General features: G+C 41.1%; 1 protein-coding gene across 2 annotated transcripts in view; it reads right to left on the reverse strand.

Annotated features, from left to right (window-relative positions):
* LOC311059383 (cGMP-dependent protein kinase 1) overlaps positions 1-19481 on the reverse strand; it is a gene marked incomplete at its 5' end in the record, with an annotated part of 166979 nt that overhangs the window by 141432 nt on the left and 6066 nt on the right. The window contains 2 exons of one of the 2 annotated variants that reach the window (XM_084077263.1): positions 5975-6141; positions 16405-17091. In XM_084077263.1, the coding sequence (XP_083933389.1) occupies positions 5975-6141; positions 16405-16745 (508 nt within the window). Of the gene's footprint in view, positions 1-5974; positions 6142-16404; positions 17092-19481 lie in introns of those variants that run through there. The other variant, XM_084077264.1, reaches the window with a different exon arrangement.

Below are 19481 nucleotides of genomic sequence, written 5' to 3' on the forward strand. Positions count from 1 at the left end.
TAAAAAATATTTTAATTTTTTTTTTTTTTTCTTTTGGCTGGACTGAATAGTGGGGGGACACAGTGTCCTTTAATTAAACAGGCGCCGGCGCCACTGCACTGTATGCATGCAGCAATAATAATACGAAACAGAATTGTTGCTGTCGGGCAGAAACCTCCTATCTTCATATTCTAACTTTTTGTGTTTTTTTCATAATTTAACGCCCTACTTGATCATATTACAGCGTCACACGAAAGCATCAAAACTAGCAAATTACGCGGCAGTAAGCGATGTGTTTTGAGCTTGTAGACTTGCTACTTTTGAATTTGAATCCTGAAAAGTAACAGTTTTGGACATACGAGGTTTCCACCCGACAGAGACGATGTACAACAAGGAGAGCAGCGCAATAAATTAAAACATGAATAATAATAATACACAAGGAATAAATGGAGATCCTAGAAGAAGTTCAGGAGGAGGAACACACCTACTGTACAACCCTTACCTCCAAACGAGTCTCTTCCGTTCACCTAAATGCTCACCTAAACCCTCTTGCACTGCTCTTGGATGTGGTATTCTGCTCCCCTCCCAGCCACCTTGCTACTCTCCCCATTTCTCTCTACTCTTTGATTTCCGTAGGGTCGTGTGTCTGGGGGGGGGGTGTTATCCTCCCCGACTCAGCAAGTTCATCATGGAAGCCTTCATATTGAAGACTCAGCCAGTCCCTCGCGCCCTTCCTTCCATTCATTTCCTTAATTTCATTCTTTTCATTGTCCGTGATTAGTTCTCTTCAATGGTTTTTAAAATCCTTAAACACATATTGATTGGTATGTGTGGTGCGGTCCTTGCTAGGGAATCAGAGAGTGGCAGCAGTATCAGTTTCTATAGCTCTTAATCCATTAAGATCGGTATATATATATATATATATATATATGTATAACAATTTTTCACAATTTTTCAAAAATAAATTAGATCTACAAGCTCGTAGCGTGGTACTCGGTGCCACGCTATGAGCTTATAGATCTTCTATTTTTGTATACAATAATGGCTAAATATCTAAAATGACACAGATGCGTTCCCAGATTGAATGAAGGTGCTGCTGTGTACAAGCCAGGTTCTTACTCCTAAATTCTGCAATGAATTCAACCTAGTCACGCGTAGTCAGACAACTATTCCATAATCTCCAAATGCTACAGTATATAGAGTCTGTCATCTGTTCGTCATTTCCGTTCACGAAAATATATTTTTAAAAAGCTTCACATTTTATTTTAGAGTGTCCATTTCTGATAAGCAGCAAGCTATATACATGTATGCTTCGATTATCTTTTATTTATACTAGGACAAATTTGTGCGACTGTAAAGACGAAATGTAAGTGGGGAGGAGGCGTCACAGCCGCTTTATTTTCTCATCATTTTCAGAGCTTCCGTTGCTCCAGACTGTATGACGGAAGCATTTGAAAATTGTGGGAGGCAACAGTCTGGCTCGTGAGACTACATTCAACCTGACCTGTGGGTTCTTCTCCTCTTTTCAGATCCTCACAATGAAGTCCTGCTTTGTTTTGTAACTTTCCAATTCAAACAATGCCTTTTTAACATCCCCCTGATCTGACCTCGGATCACAGCACATCTCAGAGACAGTCCTAATAAAAATGTCAAATGCCCTGAGGCCATTAGCCACGGAGCATTACCCCGGATCAGTGCTCAGCCTTTTTGGCTGGACCACAACAGAGTTGCCAGCCCTATAAATTGACTGACTGACTGACTCACTGACTAGGCATGGAACAATTCACTCAACTCACGATACGATTCAAATCACGATACTAGGTTCACGATACGATTTTTCTAAACAAAATTATTTTCCAGACAAATGTCTTTTGTTTTATTATTTCTCTTACATAAATCCATTATTTTCTTATGTGGTTGATGATCAGTATGTGGTTGATGATCATTTATGGTACATGGGGTTAAATGAAGTATATTTCTCCATTATACAGAGAAAATCGCTTTTTCAAGTTTTAGTGCTATACGGTAAAAAAAGAAACAAAAACTGAATGTTAATAATTCAGCCACTGAGAGCGACCAGGAAATGTCTTGCCCTCTCAATAATCAAAATCGATAGCCTATGTGAAACAACTCGTCCGGTAGGTAGGCGTGTCGATCGATGTCCGCGGTCTACCTGGCAGAATATTAACCTTTAAATGTCACTGTTTGTCTAACCATCCCTCTCTGATAGCTCGCTCCATCACCTCTCTAACTCTCTTCTAAAAGTTTCAATGGCATTTAGATTTGTTGTGTCGATGGAAACAGGACCTGAAGGTTCCGGAGGGCACTTTCCTTGGAATGCCTTTTAATGGGATGAGGAGAGTGTGGATATCTGACATGGGAAGATGACCTCCAGAAGCGGATGTTTGTGGCTAAAGTAGATTCAGTGCTGCTGTATGGGGCCGAGGCATGGACAGGACAGCACAGCAGGAAAAGGCCCTGGATGGAGTCTACCAGTGGTGGAAAAAGTACTCAGATATTTTACTGAAGTAAAAGTAGCAATGCCACAATATAAAAATACTCTGTTAAGTAAAAGGTCTGTGTTCAAAATGTTACTTGAGTAAAAGTACAAAAGTATGGCATCAAAATATACTTAAAGTACCAAAAGTAAAAGTACTAATGTTTGAAAATAGCAGATCTACAACGCGTCGCTATGCGACCTGTTGTGAGCTTGCAGATCTGCTATTTTAAAATAGCCAATGCAGCCAGATCTGCAAGCTTAACCGAATGACTGTTAAAGCAGTTTGTTTAAATGACTTTATAAAATGTTATATTTTCACAGGGAGTATTTATAGTGTAGATATACATTTAGGAGTGGATTATGTGTCCAGATGCCTGTCAGACAGTCAGACAATGCTGCTCCGCTGGTCTACAATGTAATAAAAGGGCGCAGCCAACGTCAACAACTGGTCTCTATCAGACGTGAGATTTCAGCATACGGTAGGATGAAGCCCACGTCAGGATATATTGATAAATGCCGAAAGGTGCGGTGATCTCGCCGTACGCCCATTATGCGTTGATAAATGAGGGCCAGTATTTCTACATTGCAGTATTGATACTTTTACTTAAGTAACAAATGTGAGTACCACCACAGGAAAGAGGTTAACCACACGGCGGTGTGACAGCGGAGAGATAACAATACTGCACAGATCAAGACCCTGATAGACCGGAAGGAGTGAGGGGCACGATCCAGGAGTCCCGGGCTGGCGTCGGCTAGTCCACCCTCTTGAATCGCATTGTTGCATCAGCACGAGGCCATTATACCGTTATCAATATCGAGCATGCTCCTTTTCAACTCCCAGCCTCCACCATGTCACACATAAGAGTCATACCAAGGCCTTTCTCCAGGTAACCATTACGACCGCAGTCCATCACAGTATAACTCCACCCATTGACTGTAAAGGGCCGTCCACACCTCGCACTTTAACTCTTTGACTGCCATTGACGAGATTTCTCGTTTTTCTCCGCATGGCTCAGCCAGCCGTCGACGAGATTGACGAGATTTTTGAAAAAAATAAAAAATAAAAAAATAAATAAATAAATATATATATATATATATCACAAAGGAAGCAGGAGATAACGCGATACGAAGATTTTCTGCTCCATTCACTTCAATGTTAAAAAATAAACGGAGACAAAATTCACAGTTTACCTATTTTTGCAATGTTATTCTCTGGCAGGGAAGGGGGGTAGATGTGTAAATACTCTGGCAGTCAAAGAGATAAGCAGTGTAATGATAATCAGTGGTGGAAAAAGTACTAAAATGTTTTACTTAAGTAAAAGTATCAATACAATGTAGAAATAGTAAAAGTCTGGTATTAAAAATGTACTTGAATAAAAGTACAAAAAGTATTGGTATCAAAATATACTTAAAAGTAGAAAGTACTCATTGCAGAATGTCCCATTTGACAAGTTTTCAAACGCATACAAATCTCAAAAAAGTTTTCAAATGCATACAAGCTCACGATGCGACGCATCGTGAGCTTGTAGATCGGCTATTTTCAAATGGCTGAAATGTATATAGTACTGAAGTGGTTAATGTATGTTTTGTAATAATAATCAAAATCTAATCTAAAAGTAACAAGTAACTTAAGTTTTCAAATAATTGTAGTGGAGTAAAAGTATAATATTTGCCTCTGAGATGTAGTGGAGTAGATGTAAAAGTACTGAAAACTGGAAATACTCCAGTACAGTAAAAATACCTAAAATGTGCACTTAAGTACAATACTTGAGTAAATGTACTTGGTCACTTTACACTAATTATGTGGCCCATCCACACCTTAAAACGACTTATATGTATAGTTAATAGTCTTCATGCAAATTTGCATACGTTTTCCTAAAGTTATCCGTAAAGAAGAGGATGCAAAATGATGCCACTTAACTCAGCAACTTATTATTTGAGTCTGCAGTGCTTATTTTAGCATGTTAAAGGACGACTTCACCCATTTTCAACCTATCTTCATATAATTGGTCCTCATTAATGCTTTTGTGTCTCAGACTCAGAGGACGGCTGTGGACAGTTAAGAAACCTGCCTACCAGTGACATCATCAATGGGGAATCCAAGCCAATAGAAACTGCAGGCTTTCTATTCATGAAAAGTTAGCATGCTATACTGAAAGCCATTGTTCTCGTGTTAATACAAATCTTAATCTAAATACAAAATTTGGTGACCGGCTTTTGTGTCAGGTCGTACGTTGTAGCAAGGCGCTGAAAGCCGACCAAACTTGCTCGGTGGGCTACCGCCAGCTACTGCCCATCGGTACACTCGCAGTCTCTGGTTCTATGAACAGTGTGTAGCTACAGTAAAAATTGAAAATCTATCACTTCCTCTCGATTCTTGTGACGTTTCATGGACCAGGGGAGAAACTGAAATAGGAAGGAGTTTAAAATACAGGCAGTTTTCAGGCAGTGCTGCAGGACCTGGGCCCATGGCAAACTTAACCACTTAAGCCCCATTTACTTCATCATGACAAATAGTGAAAATAGCCGATCTACAAGCTTGGCTCGTAAAACTATTTTTTTTTAACTATTCAGCTATGGAAAGATGTCCGCAAAAACGGTTTCACCTGGACTTACTATTTCCACTTACTATTTCTCCACGGTGAGACTGTTTGAGAAACGTACATATTCAGCCAGTACGAAATCATCTTCTCAACCCCTCCCCTCATTCTGTACTCCCACCACGCCACCGGATGCCATATATCAGGACAATTAGACACGCGTTGTCGCCTCAAGTTTGTATTTCGTCGGGTGGAAACCTCATATGTCCAAAACTGTTACCTTTTCAGGATTCAAGTTATAAAAATTGCTCAAAGTGTTACTTTTGATACTTTTGGTGACGCTGTAGTATGATCAAACATTCATTTCATTTATGAAAAAACATAAAAAGTTTGAATATGGAGATAAGAGGTTTCTGCCCGACGGCAACGATATGTTAGGAACAGGTGTTAAGACATCGTATCCCCTCCCTGTGATCTTTGTTTATAGAAACGTCATGCACAAGTAAAGCTTTAAACAAGACAAAAAAAACAGAAAGAAAGACATGCCATCTCCGGTTTACTTCTCGTATCTACGTGACGTAGGTGGCCGACAGGGTCTATTAATTCCAATGGGAGAGTGAACGTGAACACAGCTTCTGAACCAAGTCTTTACCCCAAGGTCACTGTCACTCACTGAACTAAATATTGGACCCAACCCACACAACATTCCGAACATTCCGACACTAAAAGGTATTTCTTTCAGAGAGACAAATCGGGAGAAAATCTACTTTAATATCGACCTTTCTCTGTCCCAGCAACACTCTCTCGTGGGATCTAGCACCAGTAAACATAGGACGTTTGTGAGATCTGCCGTCAAACGGCGCCCCCACACAGACCATTTGTGTACCATTTTGCCTCTAATGGCTACAATTGGGATGGCCCACTATCTTTCTATATCCACCATCTTTGTCTTTACCTTCCATGACGTAGACCAAGGAGCCCACGTCGCCCTCCTTAATGATACAGCTGTCCTTGCCATACTCCACGGGGTACATGCAGTCCACGATCTCCTGGATCTGGGACAGCTCCAGGTTCTTCATGAAGTCATTGTCTAAGATGGCCTCTTTGATCAGGTCCTTGGACCTGGATGAGAGAGAGGAAAGAAAAAAGGACATCATTATAATAAAAACACTATTTTAGGGAACAATTTCTTTATAGAAAGGGATGCCAAGAGCTTTACTGGCCTATATTTAACAAAAAGAAAATGATCTCCCCCTGATCTTAGTCTCAGAATCTGTAAAGGATAAAACCTCCAGGAAAATAAAAACCCTTGAAAGGGAAAGAAAGGGAAAGAACCTTGACAAGGATTACAAAAGATTCAACCAGTTTTTTTTGGGGGGGGGGGGGGTCTAAGCCAGATTGTTTTAGTCCGAAGCCGATCCCGATTTAGAAGGGTCGTAGCCAACCGATTACCCATGTTTTGACTGATATTGTGTCAAATAGCGCAAAATCAATTGCATAATGCATAACATACTAGTTCTTCTTCTTTCCTGGGTAAGATGACAGATTGTTCTTGTGCCGGTGAGGTAAGAAACCCAACGAGGGCTTATAAGAGAACCTCACCGTTTACATAACATACACTTTGAATTTATTAATACAATATCGTCCAGACAAAAAATGGGACCCTCTTCCAGGGGGGACAGGAAACATCTTAGACGGGGATTTAGTCATGTCGTATCATTACAGCAAAGATGCAGCACAATAGCCCAAAAGACCAAGACGCACTAGTGATTCACACTGTTCAGTGTGTTCTGACTTCAGGGTGAAACCATTTTTCCTTTTCATTTCCTTCACAAAGCATGGAAAAAATCCAACACCAACACTTTTTACCTGTCCTTGACCCATTTAGACTGGGGACGCATCTGTGTCATTTTAGGTTTCTTTGGCTATTCAAAAATAGCAGATCTACAAGCTCGTAGTGCGGCACAGAGTGCCGCACTACGAGCTTGTAGATCTGCTATTTTTTTTTATCGTGAAAATTTGTGCAAATCTTTGAATATATATTTTATTATTTATTATATTTTATATATATATATATATATATATATATATATATATTTTTTTTTTAAAGCAAACATTTGTAAAATATTTTGTTCCAGAAGCAAAGATTTGAGTTACAAATGTTCGCTTTAAAAAAATATATATATTCAAAGATTTGCACAAATGTTCAAACATTTTAAATAGCAGATCTACAAGCTCATATGCCGACTCCGTGCCGCGCTATGAGCTTGTATATCTGCCATTTTTGAATAGCCAAAGAAATCTAATATGACAGATGCGTTCCCGGATTGAATGGGTTAATAAGACGAAGGCTGTTCCTTTTGCTATGGTAGTTTCTAAAGCCCAATTTATTCAGCCTTCAGAGCTTTCAGACTGCACGGCTGCAAGGATAACAAGGCTAACATTTCTGTACTCCCGCCTGCTCATAAAGGATAACATTTATGTACTGGTGGTGGTCTCCTGCTTGGGAGTGTACACACACACACACCAGTCAAAAAAGCAAAAGAGCCACTCAAAGCTCTCTCCGCACAAGATGCACTCCTAATTTGGATAAGATGGACAGAAAACGTAATTCCCCCAAAAAAGCATGAAAGGAGACATCACTCCAAATAACACAAATAAAAGGAATAGGTCATTAGGATTCGCATGCTTGGTCAGGTCAGGACTGGGAGGCCAATTGGCTAGGTCTGTCACGATGATGAAATGTGTACAAATAATTGCAATTAAGGATTTAAATGTGTTTTGGCGTTGAACATTGGAACATATAAATACAAATTACTTTTCTGTTTGTCTTACAGGCTCAATAAACAGATATATCAATATATCATCTCTGTTGGGTGGAAACCTCATACAGTATGTCCAAAACAGTTACTTCTCAGGATTCAAAAAAAAAAGTAGCACATCGACAAGCGCAAAACGCGCCGCTTCGCACAACAATTTCAGCTTGCGGATCTGCTACTTTTGAAGCTTTTGTGTGACAACGAATGCAATGATACAAACAATTGACAATGACCAGTATCATCAAAATAAATGTACTATAAATAAATGTCAATAAATGAATTCATACAGATGAAACTGTTCTGAATCATAAATAATTTCAATTATCTAAAATACTTCCAATCATGCGCTTATGTAATTATTGTGACAGCCCTACCCTTAGCCGTAAAAAATACTGTACGTGAGAGCAATTGTCAGTCACACCGACTGCGATTTCACCAAACGTTTCTAAGGTGATGGAGAGCCTGTGTGTCATGTGTTAATGACAGACCAGCATCCATGGAGGGACAGTCAGACAGAGAAGTGTTGGTATCTTAGACTCGTTTCACAATAGTCCATGTTGATATGAAATAGTAGGGTAAACTCTACTAGTACACAATAAGGTTCAATTCCATTCAGGTTAGACAGAGTCAGGGTTCTGCTGCTATTGTGCACACACGTGTACGTGTGTGTGTGTGTGTGTGTGTGTGTGTGTGTGTGTGTGTGTGTGTGTGTGTGTGTGTGTGTGTGTGTGTGTGTGTGTGTGTGTGTGTGTGTGTGTGTGTGTGTGTTCACTGAAAGGCTCTGCTACACTAGAGCTACACTCACACATCAGTGTTGCCAGATGTTGCGAGAGAAATAAGCAACCAGGTCTACGAAAACAAGCCCAAAAGAAGCGACTATAGGCTACATGAGCACCTTAAACCTATATGCATTGGATATTTGAAAATAGCCGATCTACAAGCTCACAATGTGTCGCGATGCATTGTGAGCTTGAAGATTTGAAATTTTCACCCAAAAAAGTGGGAAAAATGTGTACACAAATCTGGCACAAAATATTTTTGATGGGGGGTCCATGGACAAATACATATTAATTGGGGGGTCCTTGCATGAACATTTTTAAGAACCACTGGTTTAAAAACATTAGGAAACTGTTTCTCAGAACCATTTATTGTTGGTTTTATTGGGCCTCTGTGGGCCTGATGGATGGGGAAGACGTCTTGTACAGTGTTCTAGTTAACCTCGGTGTACAGTAATTTGGAGGAAACTAGGCCAGTGCTTCTCAAAGTGGGGTCCAGGGACCCTCAGGGTTCCTTGAGGGTATTCCAAATGGACCGTTACAAGGTTTGTACTCTGAGAATGTACAAATGGAGCCAAATGATTTATGGCTGATCTTTGAAATTTAAAAAAGTTTGAGAAACACTGAACTAGGGCATTGATTGTACAACAGCTCACTCAAATGAGAAATTAACGGCCACGGTTCACCGCTAAATAATGGAAAAATAAAACCAAACACTAAATTTTCAACTGCTTTCGATTAAAGGGAACGTAAGTGTTTTTTTTTGTTTTGTTTGTTAAATTAAGTGTTAAATAGCTCTATATTCCAATTTTCCAATAGTAATCTCTATCTCTAGCTCTTTGGTAAACAAATTGGTACCTCAGGTCAAGATACCAATTTGATCCAATCACAACAGAGAAAGCATACAGGACACAGGATAAACAAGTGAAAATGGAAGCGATGAAAGAAAGAAATTGAATATAGATCTATAACTTTCACACCCTTTAAAAGGGGAATAACACTCATTTTCAACATTGAACTATGTCTTTAATACACCTTAGAGCTGTTGTGTGGAAATTCTATGTTGTCTAGAACTGGATAATTGATTGAGGTCATGCGATCAGTGACATACACAGGGTGTACTTTTGGCTGAGGGGGGCGGAGCCAAAAGTATCCAATTACCCTAACCCATAGTTCAATGTTGAAAATTAGTGGTATTCCCCTTTAATTGTGCACTCTAATTAAACATCACTAGAGCAGTCACTCAAATGAGAGACAGCTGACATGGTTTTGAAGAGAGCCGACTTGAAGAAAGAGGCTAATAACATGTAATGGGGTTAATTTAACACGGAGTCCCCGACTCTTCGAAACGGAGACGTTTCGACCCCAATTCATGAAGAAGAGGAAGCACTCTACAGCTCATAAGCACTATGGGAATAGACTCGGGGGTGGGGGTGGTGGGGGGGGGGGGCTCCTTCCTTCCCATGATTTAAAATCTGTAGGCATCAATCTGTGAGAACTTCCCCTTTTCTCACCAACTGTGCAACGAGCTCTTGTGCCCGCTACTGCAGTGGTTCTTCTCAAACTTTTCTGTGTCAAAGACACCCACAATTATATATAAATATAAAATATTTAGTTCCAGGGACCCTCAGTTCGCTTTTAAAAAAAAGGTTTTCACGATAAAAAAAACAAATAGCAGATCTACAAGCCCATGAGCTTGTATGTCTGCCATTTTTGAACAGCCAAACTATAAAATATGGTTAAAATGATTGTGACACTACATTAACTAATTTTGCTGGGGACCTCCTGGTACCCCTCCAAGGACCCCACTTTGAGAACCAAGGCACTACTGCACAGTCAAATCCAATTGACTTTTTAGTTGTTTTTTTTAGTTGAACAATGATTCATAATTACAGTAGGAAGCAAATGGACACTTACAGGTCTATAACTATACAGGTCCATTTGGTTACATTTTCTACAAAGTTAGATCAACACTGATTATTTTACAGTGTAGATTGGGGTCCCAGAGATAAAAAGAAATGTAAAATCATATCAAATGGGGGTCCGTGCCATAATGCATTATCAGACTAGGGGTCCTTGAAATTAAAAAGGTTTATGGGGTTTATGGGCCATATTTTCCCAAGTAATTTCCATTTCCCAAAAGGTTTTCTAAGCCAGGGCTCTTCCAACGTTTGGCAAGCCAAGGACCCCTTAACTGAGAGAGAGTTGAAGCAGGGACCTCCACTACATGTTATTATAAAATTGTGTTGCAGATGAAACGCCTCGCGGCGTGAGGTGTTAGATCTGCTATTTTCGGCTAATGTTACCCTCAGAATAGGGATGCTAGTGGTTAATGTAAAAGAAAAAGAATATCACAAATATTTGGCAGCCCCCCCTGAAGTAACTCTACTCCTTGTTGAAGACCCCTGCCCTGCTCTAAGCAGATCCTCCAGGAAAGGCGTGAAGACCAGACCAGACCAGGACCCCCTGAGCGGAGCCTCCGCAAGATGACAATGTTCATGTGTGTGTTTTGTCCTCCCGTGCCGTCAGCCAGCTATGGCCCCTTATAAAAACACCAGCCTTCCTCTCCTTTGTAAAGAGAGAAGATATATTTGCCTTGATCCCGCCAGTCCAGTTTGGGGACTGCAGCATGTACAGTACAGTACGGGCCTTCCTTAAAAGGAGAAACTATGCTCTTTTAGAGGGAAAACGGAGAGAGAGGGGTGGCAGAATAGTGGGAGAGGCTAAGACAGACAGAAGAGTGTGTGTGTGTGTGTGTGTGTGTGTGTGTGTGTGTGTGTGTGTGTGTGTGTGTGTGTGTGTGTGTGTGTGTGTGTGTGTGTGTGTGTGTGTGTGTGTGTGTGTGTGTGTGTGTGTGTGTGTGTGTGTGTGTGTAAGAGAGAGACACAGACAGAGAGAGACGGAAACATTCCATCAAACTTGCAGAAAAGATAACAAGATGAAGAATCACTACCTGGCAAAAAGAAAAACAAGAATGATGATTCAAAAGATGTTTTTTTTACTTAAGTAAAAGTACCAATACCACCACAATAGTAGAAATACTCTGTTACAAGTAAACTGATAGATTGGCTATTTTTGAATAGCTGAAGTATAAAATAGTGCTTGATGTTGTGCTTGTGCTTCTTTAGTATTAATAATCAAATATAAAGTAACTAGTAACTAAAGCTGTCATGATATCATTTGAGTGGAGTAAAAAGTACCGTACAACATTTGACCTGAGTTGGAGTGTAAAGTAGAGTAGAAGTATAGAGTAGAAGTATAAAGTATTGAAAAAAGTAAATACTTGAGTAAAGTAAAAGTACCATTGTACTTATTTAAATACAGTCGTACTGGAGTAAATGTACTTGGTTGCTTTCCACCATTGAGAAAGGGAAACAGAAACATTCCATCGACCTTGCAGAAAAGATAACGAGACAAAGAGTCACTACTTGGCGAAAAGAAAAATAAACAATCTTGGTTCAATCAAAAACTAAAAAACAACTTCTATTTTAATGAACAACGCCATCAGCAAAGGTTATTCACTCAGGAGACAACCTTGATACTTAAGCATCAACTCTACAGACCAGAATAACTTGTCTTAGCAGTTACTCTAGGAGAAATATCGATCCTGACGCTACTGAATAAACATCCCGCTCTACTCTGCTCTAATCAATATAAAGCAATGCCAAAATGTATTATTTAAAGTCGTTTCAAAGGGGCCTTACATTCAAGGCACTTTGCAAGAGACTTCTATGTACAAAAGGCTTTTTTGTATTACTTCAGTGTTACATCTGATTGTTTGACAGACCATGTCACGTCAAAATGTTGTTAAACACATTCCCACTCTTCCATGGATAGAAAACAACCTTAAAAAGTTGTATCTAAGTACCTTAGAAGTGCCCCTCAACACACACACACACACACGCTACTTTGTAAAAGTGGTGAAAAGCTACAAGCTACAATCGGGTTTTGTCAGATGTAAGGAATGTGTTATGGTCGAGACGTAGTGCAAAAACATATGCAAATTGCAATAGATAATAAAATGTCAAAATGCATCAAAGGGAAATCAACTAGATTTATTCAATTCCTGCGCATGTTTAGAACAGATGCAGGGTTTTTGCAAGAAACTAACGAGTTGCTTTCAGTCAAGCGCCCACGCAAACTCTCAACGGATGCAGCCTACGAACTCAGCAGGGGATTCTAACAATTATCGTAGCGATAATGGATATTCTACCAGTGTGTTGGGTTCTTTGTCTCATTGGTTCGCAACGTCGGGTACGGGACACGCCGACCCGGCCACCAGCCGTCCAGATGGACCCTTAAGACAGTGATTCTTAACCTGTGGGTCCCCATATTATTTTGGGGGGGGGGGGGGGGTCCCCAGATCATTTGCTTCATGTGCAACATTGCTTTCTCACTCAACAGTAAACAACCAACATATAGTATAAGTGTATACAGGGTATCTGCACATTTCAAAATACCTTTTTAATCAAATTGGCCAAATTCTCAAATATTACGAAGAGGCAAACTTTGTGAAAATAGCCCATCTACAAGCCCACAACGCGTCGCACTGCGAGGCGTTGTGGGCTTGTAGTTCAGCTATTTTCACAATATCTATCTGTCGAACCGAGTCAAACTAAATGCAATGCCTACAATTCCAAGTGCTTGTCAAGGTGGGGGTCCCCAGTTCAAATATGATTATTTTTTGGGGGGGAGGGTCCCGGCCTGAAAGGTTTGGGAAACCTTATTGCCTTAGGGGTCCGTAACTCAGAGTTACAAACCCCTAAGGGTCCATTTGGTTCCATTTGTATATTACTCTCTCTGAGTTACATTAAGTACACACCTGCTATCTTTATCTTGATTATATAATTCTATAATTCTATCCAGTGTTCTTTGTTTCCCTATCTTTCCAGCTCTCACTCTACCCTCGCTCTTCTAACGTAAACTACATGATGGAGCGTGCATTCTTTACACCTGTAAAACCTGCGATGTGACAATATGGCTGATTCTGATTCTTACAGACTCATGAGGGTCCATTTGGACCCCCCGGCGCTCCTCGGACCCGACCTTGAGAACCAGTGCTTTATCTGGCCATTCCTAGCCAGTCTACCTTGACAAGACAATCAAGTCCGGCCAGAGCTTCCCATTTATTTACCTCGGGGAGGGAGGGAGGCAAGGGAGTGTTGCCCTGTGAATAAGAATGGCTATCCGTGCTGTTGCATCAGAACGCTGACAGGTTGAACTAAGAATAATGCCCTTTCCCTCATCAAACAAATAGCCACCCTCCTCGGTGTTAAATCATCTCTGATGAAGCCCTTTGAAGGTTTGTTTATTTGCTCCTCAACAGAATAATGCAGCTCATATCGGGTTTGTGAGGACACAGGTGGGTCTCTTGTCAAGGCCTGTTAAAATCAGATTTTGTTGATCATTATGGTTTAATACTTCGGAGCATTTTGATTGATGGGGCGGCTAGTGTAGAAAAGTCTCAGAGCCTCCAAAAACACCAAAAAGCTTAACCCATCATGACCATGCAGGAACGCATCTGTGTCATTTTAGATTTCTTTGGCTATTGAAAAATAGCAGATATACAAGCTCGTGCCACGCTATTTAGCTTGTAGATCTGCCATTTTTGAAAAATCTTGAAAATGTGTGCAAATCTTTGAATACGTATATTTTCTTAAACAACATTTTTAACTCAAATCTTTGCTTCTGGGGGTCCCTGGAACAACATATTTTGAGGTGGGGGTCCGCGGCCAAATACATATCATGTTTAGGGTCCTTGACATGAAAACGTTTGAGCACCACTGATATAGCAACTTACGTTTTTCAGAAAACTAAGGGGAGTGAGTGTAGCAGTATAGTGGCTCAGAGCCCCATAAGCCCAATATCTCCCCAGCCAAGGAGGACTGTCCCAATGTAGGAATCCCAGGCATTACACTAGGACTGAAAATGCTATAAATTAATACAGTGTACTGTGTACAGCCTTTCAAACTCAGCCTCCACAACTCAGGTTAGAGATAAAAAATGCACTCCAGTTTCAATATGACTTTGTGTTCTCAGAGAAGAAAGTCAAAAAGATTTGTTGGGACAGTTGGTGCTTTTCCGTGAGACTGACGAATGGAAGGAGACAGGACTGGAGAGGAATGTCTTTGTGAAAACAGTCTGATGGAAAGACACACAAAAGGGAGTATAAGAAGACTTAAAAGTCGACACACCATGGTGTAAACATTACAAGGAGGTCCTGTAGCCTCACTCAGTGACTACACCTCCTATCAGTTTGGATAAAACACACATGGGCACAGAGCATGTCACAGAACAGCCACTACACTTGCCAAAATGCCAAATACATACTCTGTATTTGGGCTGGGCAAACCGACATTTAGTACCACTAACCGACTTAATCTGGCTCATTTAGGTTCATCGAATATTGGATACGATTTTTCCTTATAATAAGCTCACAAAGCATGATATAATAAGCTCAATCGGAAGGCGGTGCAAGCTTGTACATCGGCTATTTTCCCCCTTTTCGTTCATTAATCGAGGCGAAAGTTTTAAGTACTAAGTTTGTGATATTGATTTGAAGTCGCATAAACCCAGTCCTAATACCTCCACTTATCAGTTTGGATGAGACATGGGCACATGAGCAGAACATAGCCTGGCCCTACACAGAGCAGCCAATACAGAAACTCTATATCAGTGGTTCTCAAACCTTTTAATGTCAAGGACCCCCAAATTGTTACTTATTAGCCCGCGGACCCCCATTTGCAAAGATATGCCAAAGAACCCCCATAAGAGAAGATTTTTACGGCTCTAGCAGTGATTCTCAACCATTTTCATTACAAGTACCCCCAGTTTGACATGCATTATTAGGCTACGGACCCCCATTTAATGGCATTTATATCTCTGGGACCCCAATTTATATTGTAAAATTAATGTTAATGTAACTCTAAGAGTGTACAAATGGAACCAAATGGACCCGTTAGGGCTGTAACTCTCAAGAGTTACAGACCCATATGGGTCCATTTGGTTCCTATCCATCATTTAGCTGGGGACCCCCTGGAACTCCCTCAAGGACCCCTGGGGGTCCCCGGACCCCACTTTGAGAACCAATGCTCTATATGCCTCTGTGATTCCACCTCCAAACAGGATGAATTGCTTTACTCAATGCAAAGGAAAAAATATTCATTTTCCAAATTAAGTGTGATGCAATAAATATCGTTATACAGCCAGATGCTTTACATTTTCGTGTGTGCATATATTGGTATGACACGGATATTATGCTCAACAACAGCTAGAGCTACAGAGAAGATGATAGCTATTAGCTACACACAGACAGTATACTAATTAGGATGATGTGCTACAGGTGTTCTACCTGCTGCTGCGCACATTACACACCAAACAAAAAACACGTGTCCTGACAGATTCTCAAACGTTTTCACGTCGAGGACCCCCAAATTCAAACATATTTGTCCGCGGACCCCCATCTGAAAGGATTTGTAGTGCCAGGGACCACCATAAGAGAACATTTTGTGTTACGAATGTTCCTAAAATAGCCAAAGAATAGGCTACAGAATGGAGTTTAAAGTGGTTAAACTTGTCATTTTAGATTTCTTTGGCTATTGAAAAATATTTGAAAAATCTTGGAACATTTTTAATTACTGGGGACCCCCCTCAAGGACCCCCTAGGGCCAAAACCCCGGACCCCCACTTTAAGGACCACTGCCCCTAACTCAAAAGAACTACGTTTTTGTGGAATTAAAACCCATACATTCCCAGACATCATCACCACCACCACCACAATTAACACCTACTGTGGGCTCTTGTGATAGAAAGGCAGAGTAACGTGGCTCAGGTCGTGGAGGTCGAAGGCGGTGGGCTCGGCAGAGATGGCCGTCCTCTTGGTCCTCTGCTGCTCTCCGCCGCCGGGCTGCGGCTCGGCGGTCTTACCGGTGATGACCTGCTGCTGGGTGGCCGGCCTGATCACGGACCGGTACTTGTCCAGCTCGTTCTGCAGCCTCTGGATCAGCTCGTCCTTCTGATCCAGCTCCAGCTCCAGCTCGTCGATGAGCGCGTCCCGCTGGCGCAGCTCCTCGATCTTCTCCTGGAGCGCGTACTGGAGGTCGCGCAGGGTGCCCATGATGTCCGCTTTCATAGGATTTTTCAAAGATCCAACTTTGATTACAGAGATCCAACTTTAATCCGAGATTTCAGGCAGTCTCTCGAGTGTTTATTCTAGTCAACTTCCTCGTCCTCCTCTTGCCTTCCTTCCCTCTGCCTGGGAAAATCTGCCGGGAAACTTTGCCGGGAAACATCCAACAGCTTCCAGAGAAGAATCCACTCCCCTTCTTTTCCTTGTATAACCGCCTGTTGCTATATAAGCCAGTTGGATGGATTGTAATTACGAGGTATCTCCTTCTCTTCAACGGGCGATTACATTTTCGAGACGAGCGCAGTTTAGCCACAAATGCAAAGTTTGATCAATCCCTCTCCCCTCTCTCTCTCTCTCTCTCTTGTCTCTCTCTCTCCCTCTAGGCTGTGACAGTGGAGGAGCAGCCTTTCCTCTCAGCCGTGCGTCAGGCTGAGAGCCGGGACAGAAGCGCAAGGCGAGAAGGGCGCCTACAGGAATCCGTGCAACAGTGCAGGCTGGGCGGACGCACTGGAGCAGAGCGTCCCCCCTCCTCGCGATTGATGTAATACTTTAGTTAGAAGTTTGCAGCAAAACGCTCATGAAAGTACAGTTTACAAATTACAAGGTCAACTAAATAGGATTGGAAAGCCTAATGGCTTGTTTCAAATGGAGTTCCATTCCATCCATTGGAGCAAATGATGTATGAATAATTTATGAATGAAAGTGTGGTTCTCATTTTTTTTATTTTACGGACCCCCACTTTGGTATGCAATTAGGCCAGTGGTTCTCACTGCGGGGATACCCACACCGAGTCCTTGAGTGGGGTTCCAGGGGGTCCCTAGCCCTGGTCCAGAGCATTAGTGAGTTCTCTCTCTAACGCTCTGCCAGGAGCGCTGCTCTGATCATAGACCGAAAATTACACTACCGTGCGAGGTCTCTGTCTTTTGTAAAAAATAAAAACTGCTTCGCTACTCACCGAAACAAAGGCAGTTTTGTGTTGTTGAAGGACTATTCTCCACTGTGGGAAGACTCTCAGGATACACTTTTTGGGCAGAAAATTAAATATATTCGCCAAATGGAAATTATGTTATTAACTCCACTGCACCCTAACAGATCTGGAGATCTGAATAAAGTACCATTGACCAGATCTGTAGAGGGCGCAGTGGAGTAAATAAAAGAACATATTTAATGTGCTGCCCAAAAAGCACCCCCCCCCCCCCACCCCCCATAATCATATTTGAACTGGGGATCCCCACTCAGACAAGCGCTTGGAATGTAGGAGTTGAGGCATTCAATTTCGTTTGACTCGGTTCCACAGATAAATATTGTGAATATAGCCTACTGTATCTACAAGCTCACAGCGCCTTGCATTGCGAGGTGTTGTGAGCTTGTAGATCGGCTGTTTTCATATTTTTTCCCTCTTTCTTATATTATTTGACTATTTTTTATTTATTAACCTTTGGCAGATACAGGCATGATTAAATGTCCTTGAGCTTCATGGGATTACAGTCACATACTGAGGAGGTGTTTGTTCAGCCTCTTCTTAAAGGCATGAATACTACTATGCCCAACAATGTGGTTCTCAACCCACAGGTTGAGAACCACTGGAATAATGGACTCGCTCAAAGAACTGTCATTAAACCTCAATAACTTCCCCCAGGCAGATGCTGTGTATCAACACCGGGTCACTAATTGATGAGCACTGACTGAATCCTTAATGGAAGTTGAGTTGATGGCAGTTTAATGAACCCCCTTTTGTGAAAAATATTAGCCTGTGAAATATTAGCCTCACATTTTTCACTCATCATGCAGCAGCTTGTTTTTTTTTTCACTGTGGATCATTTTGTCAAGACTGCATCCCCCGTTTGCAACATGAAAATGTGCCAAGTAAAATCTGTTGAGGTTTCTGTTCATGAATGTTGCTGTGAATAGTGCTTGTGAAATGACATAAAATAAATGAAAAAAGCTCAATAAAAAATAGTTGAGGGCTGAGGGAATTCATCATCCCTGAAATGTCTTTGGCAGTGGTGGAAAGTAACTTAGTAAATGTACTCAAGTACTGTACTTTCAATACTTTTACTTCTACTCCACAACATCTCAGAGCCAAATATTGTACTTTTACTCCACTACAATTATATGAAAACTTTACTTTATAGATTTCGGCCATTTCGGCCAATAGCAGATCTACAAGCTCACAATGCGTCGCAATGATTTTTTTAATACATTTTGAACTTGGAACTTGGGACATTCTGAACAATGAGTACTTTTACTTTTGGTACTTAAAGTATATTTTGATGCCGATACTTTTGTACTTTTACTCAAGTACATTTTTTTCAATACAGGACTTCTACTTGTAACCTACTTGTGACTATATCTACATTGCAGTATTGATACTTTTACTTAAGTAAAACATGTGAGTACTTCTTCCATCACTGGTCTTCGGTGAGAAGACACAGTCATACCTCGTCTCCACAGATGTAGGCCATAACCCAAATATATCACTAGCTTGTGTATATCCAGTGACAATGATAAATGACCACATTTTCTTCACACACACACAAAAAAAAAAGTCTCTCGCAAACGTGTTCAGCTGGCACCTGCTAAACACATGTACGGTACGCCTAAACACAACCCAAGGGAACAAAAAGGTCAAAGGAAGTAGACAGGATTGGAGATATGGATTCTAAAAATACAAGTACAAAATAGTAATGATAAAAGAAAAGCTGAATCTGTGAGTGATAGGATCATGGGGTCACCTGT

The sequence above is a fragment of the Gymnoscopelus microlampas genome, assembly GCF_963454915.1.
Source record: "Gymnoscopelus microlampas genome assembly, chromosome: 13".
Lineage (NCBI taxonomy): Eukaryota > Metazoa > Chordata > Actinopteri > Myctophiformes > Myctophidae > Gymnoscopelus > Gymnoscopelus microlampas.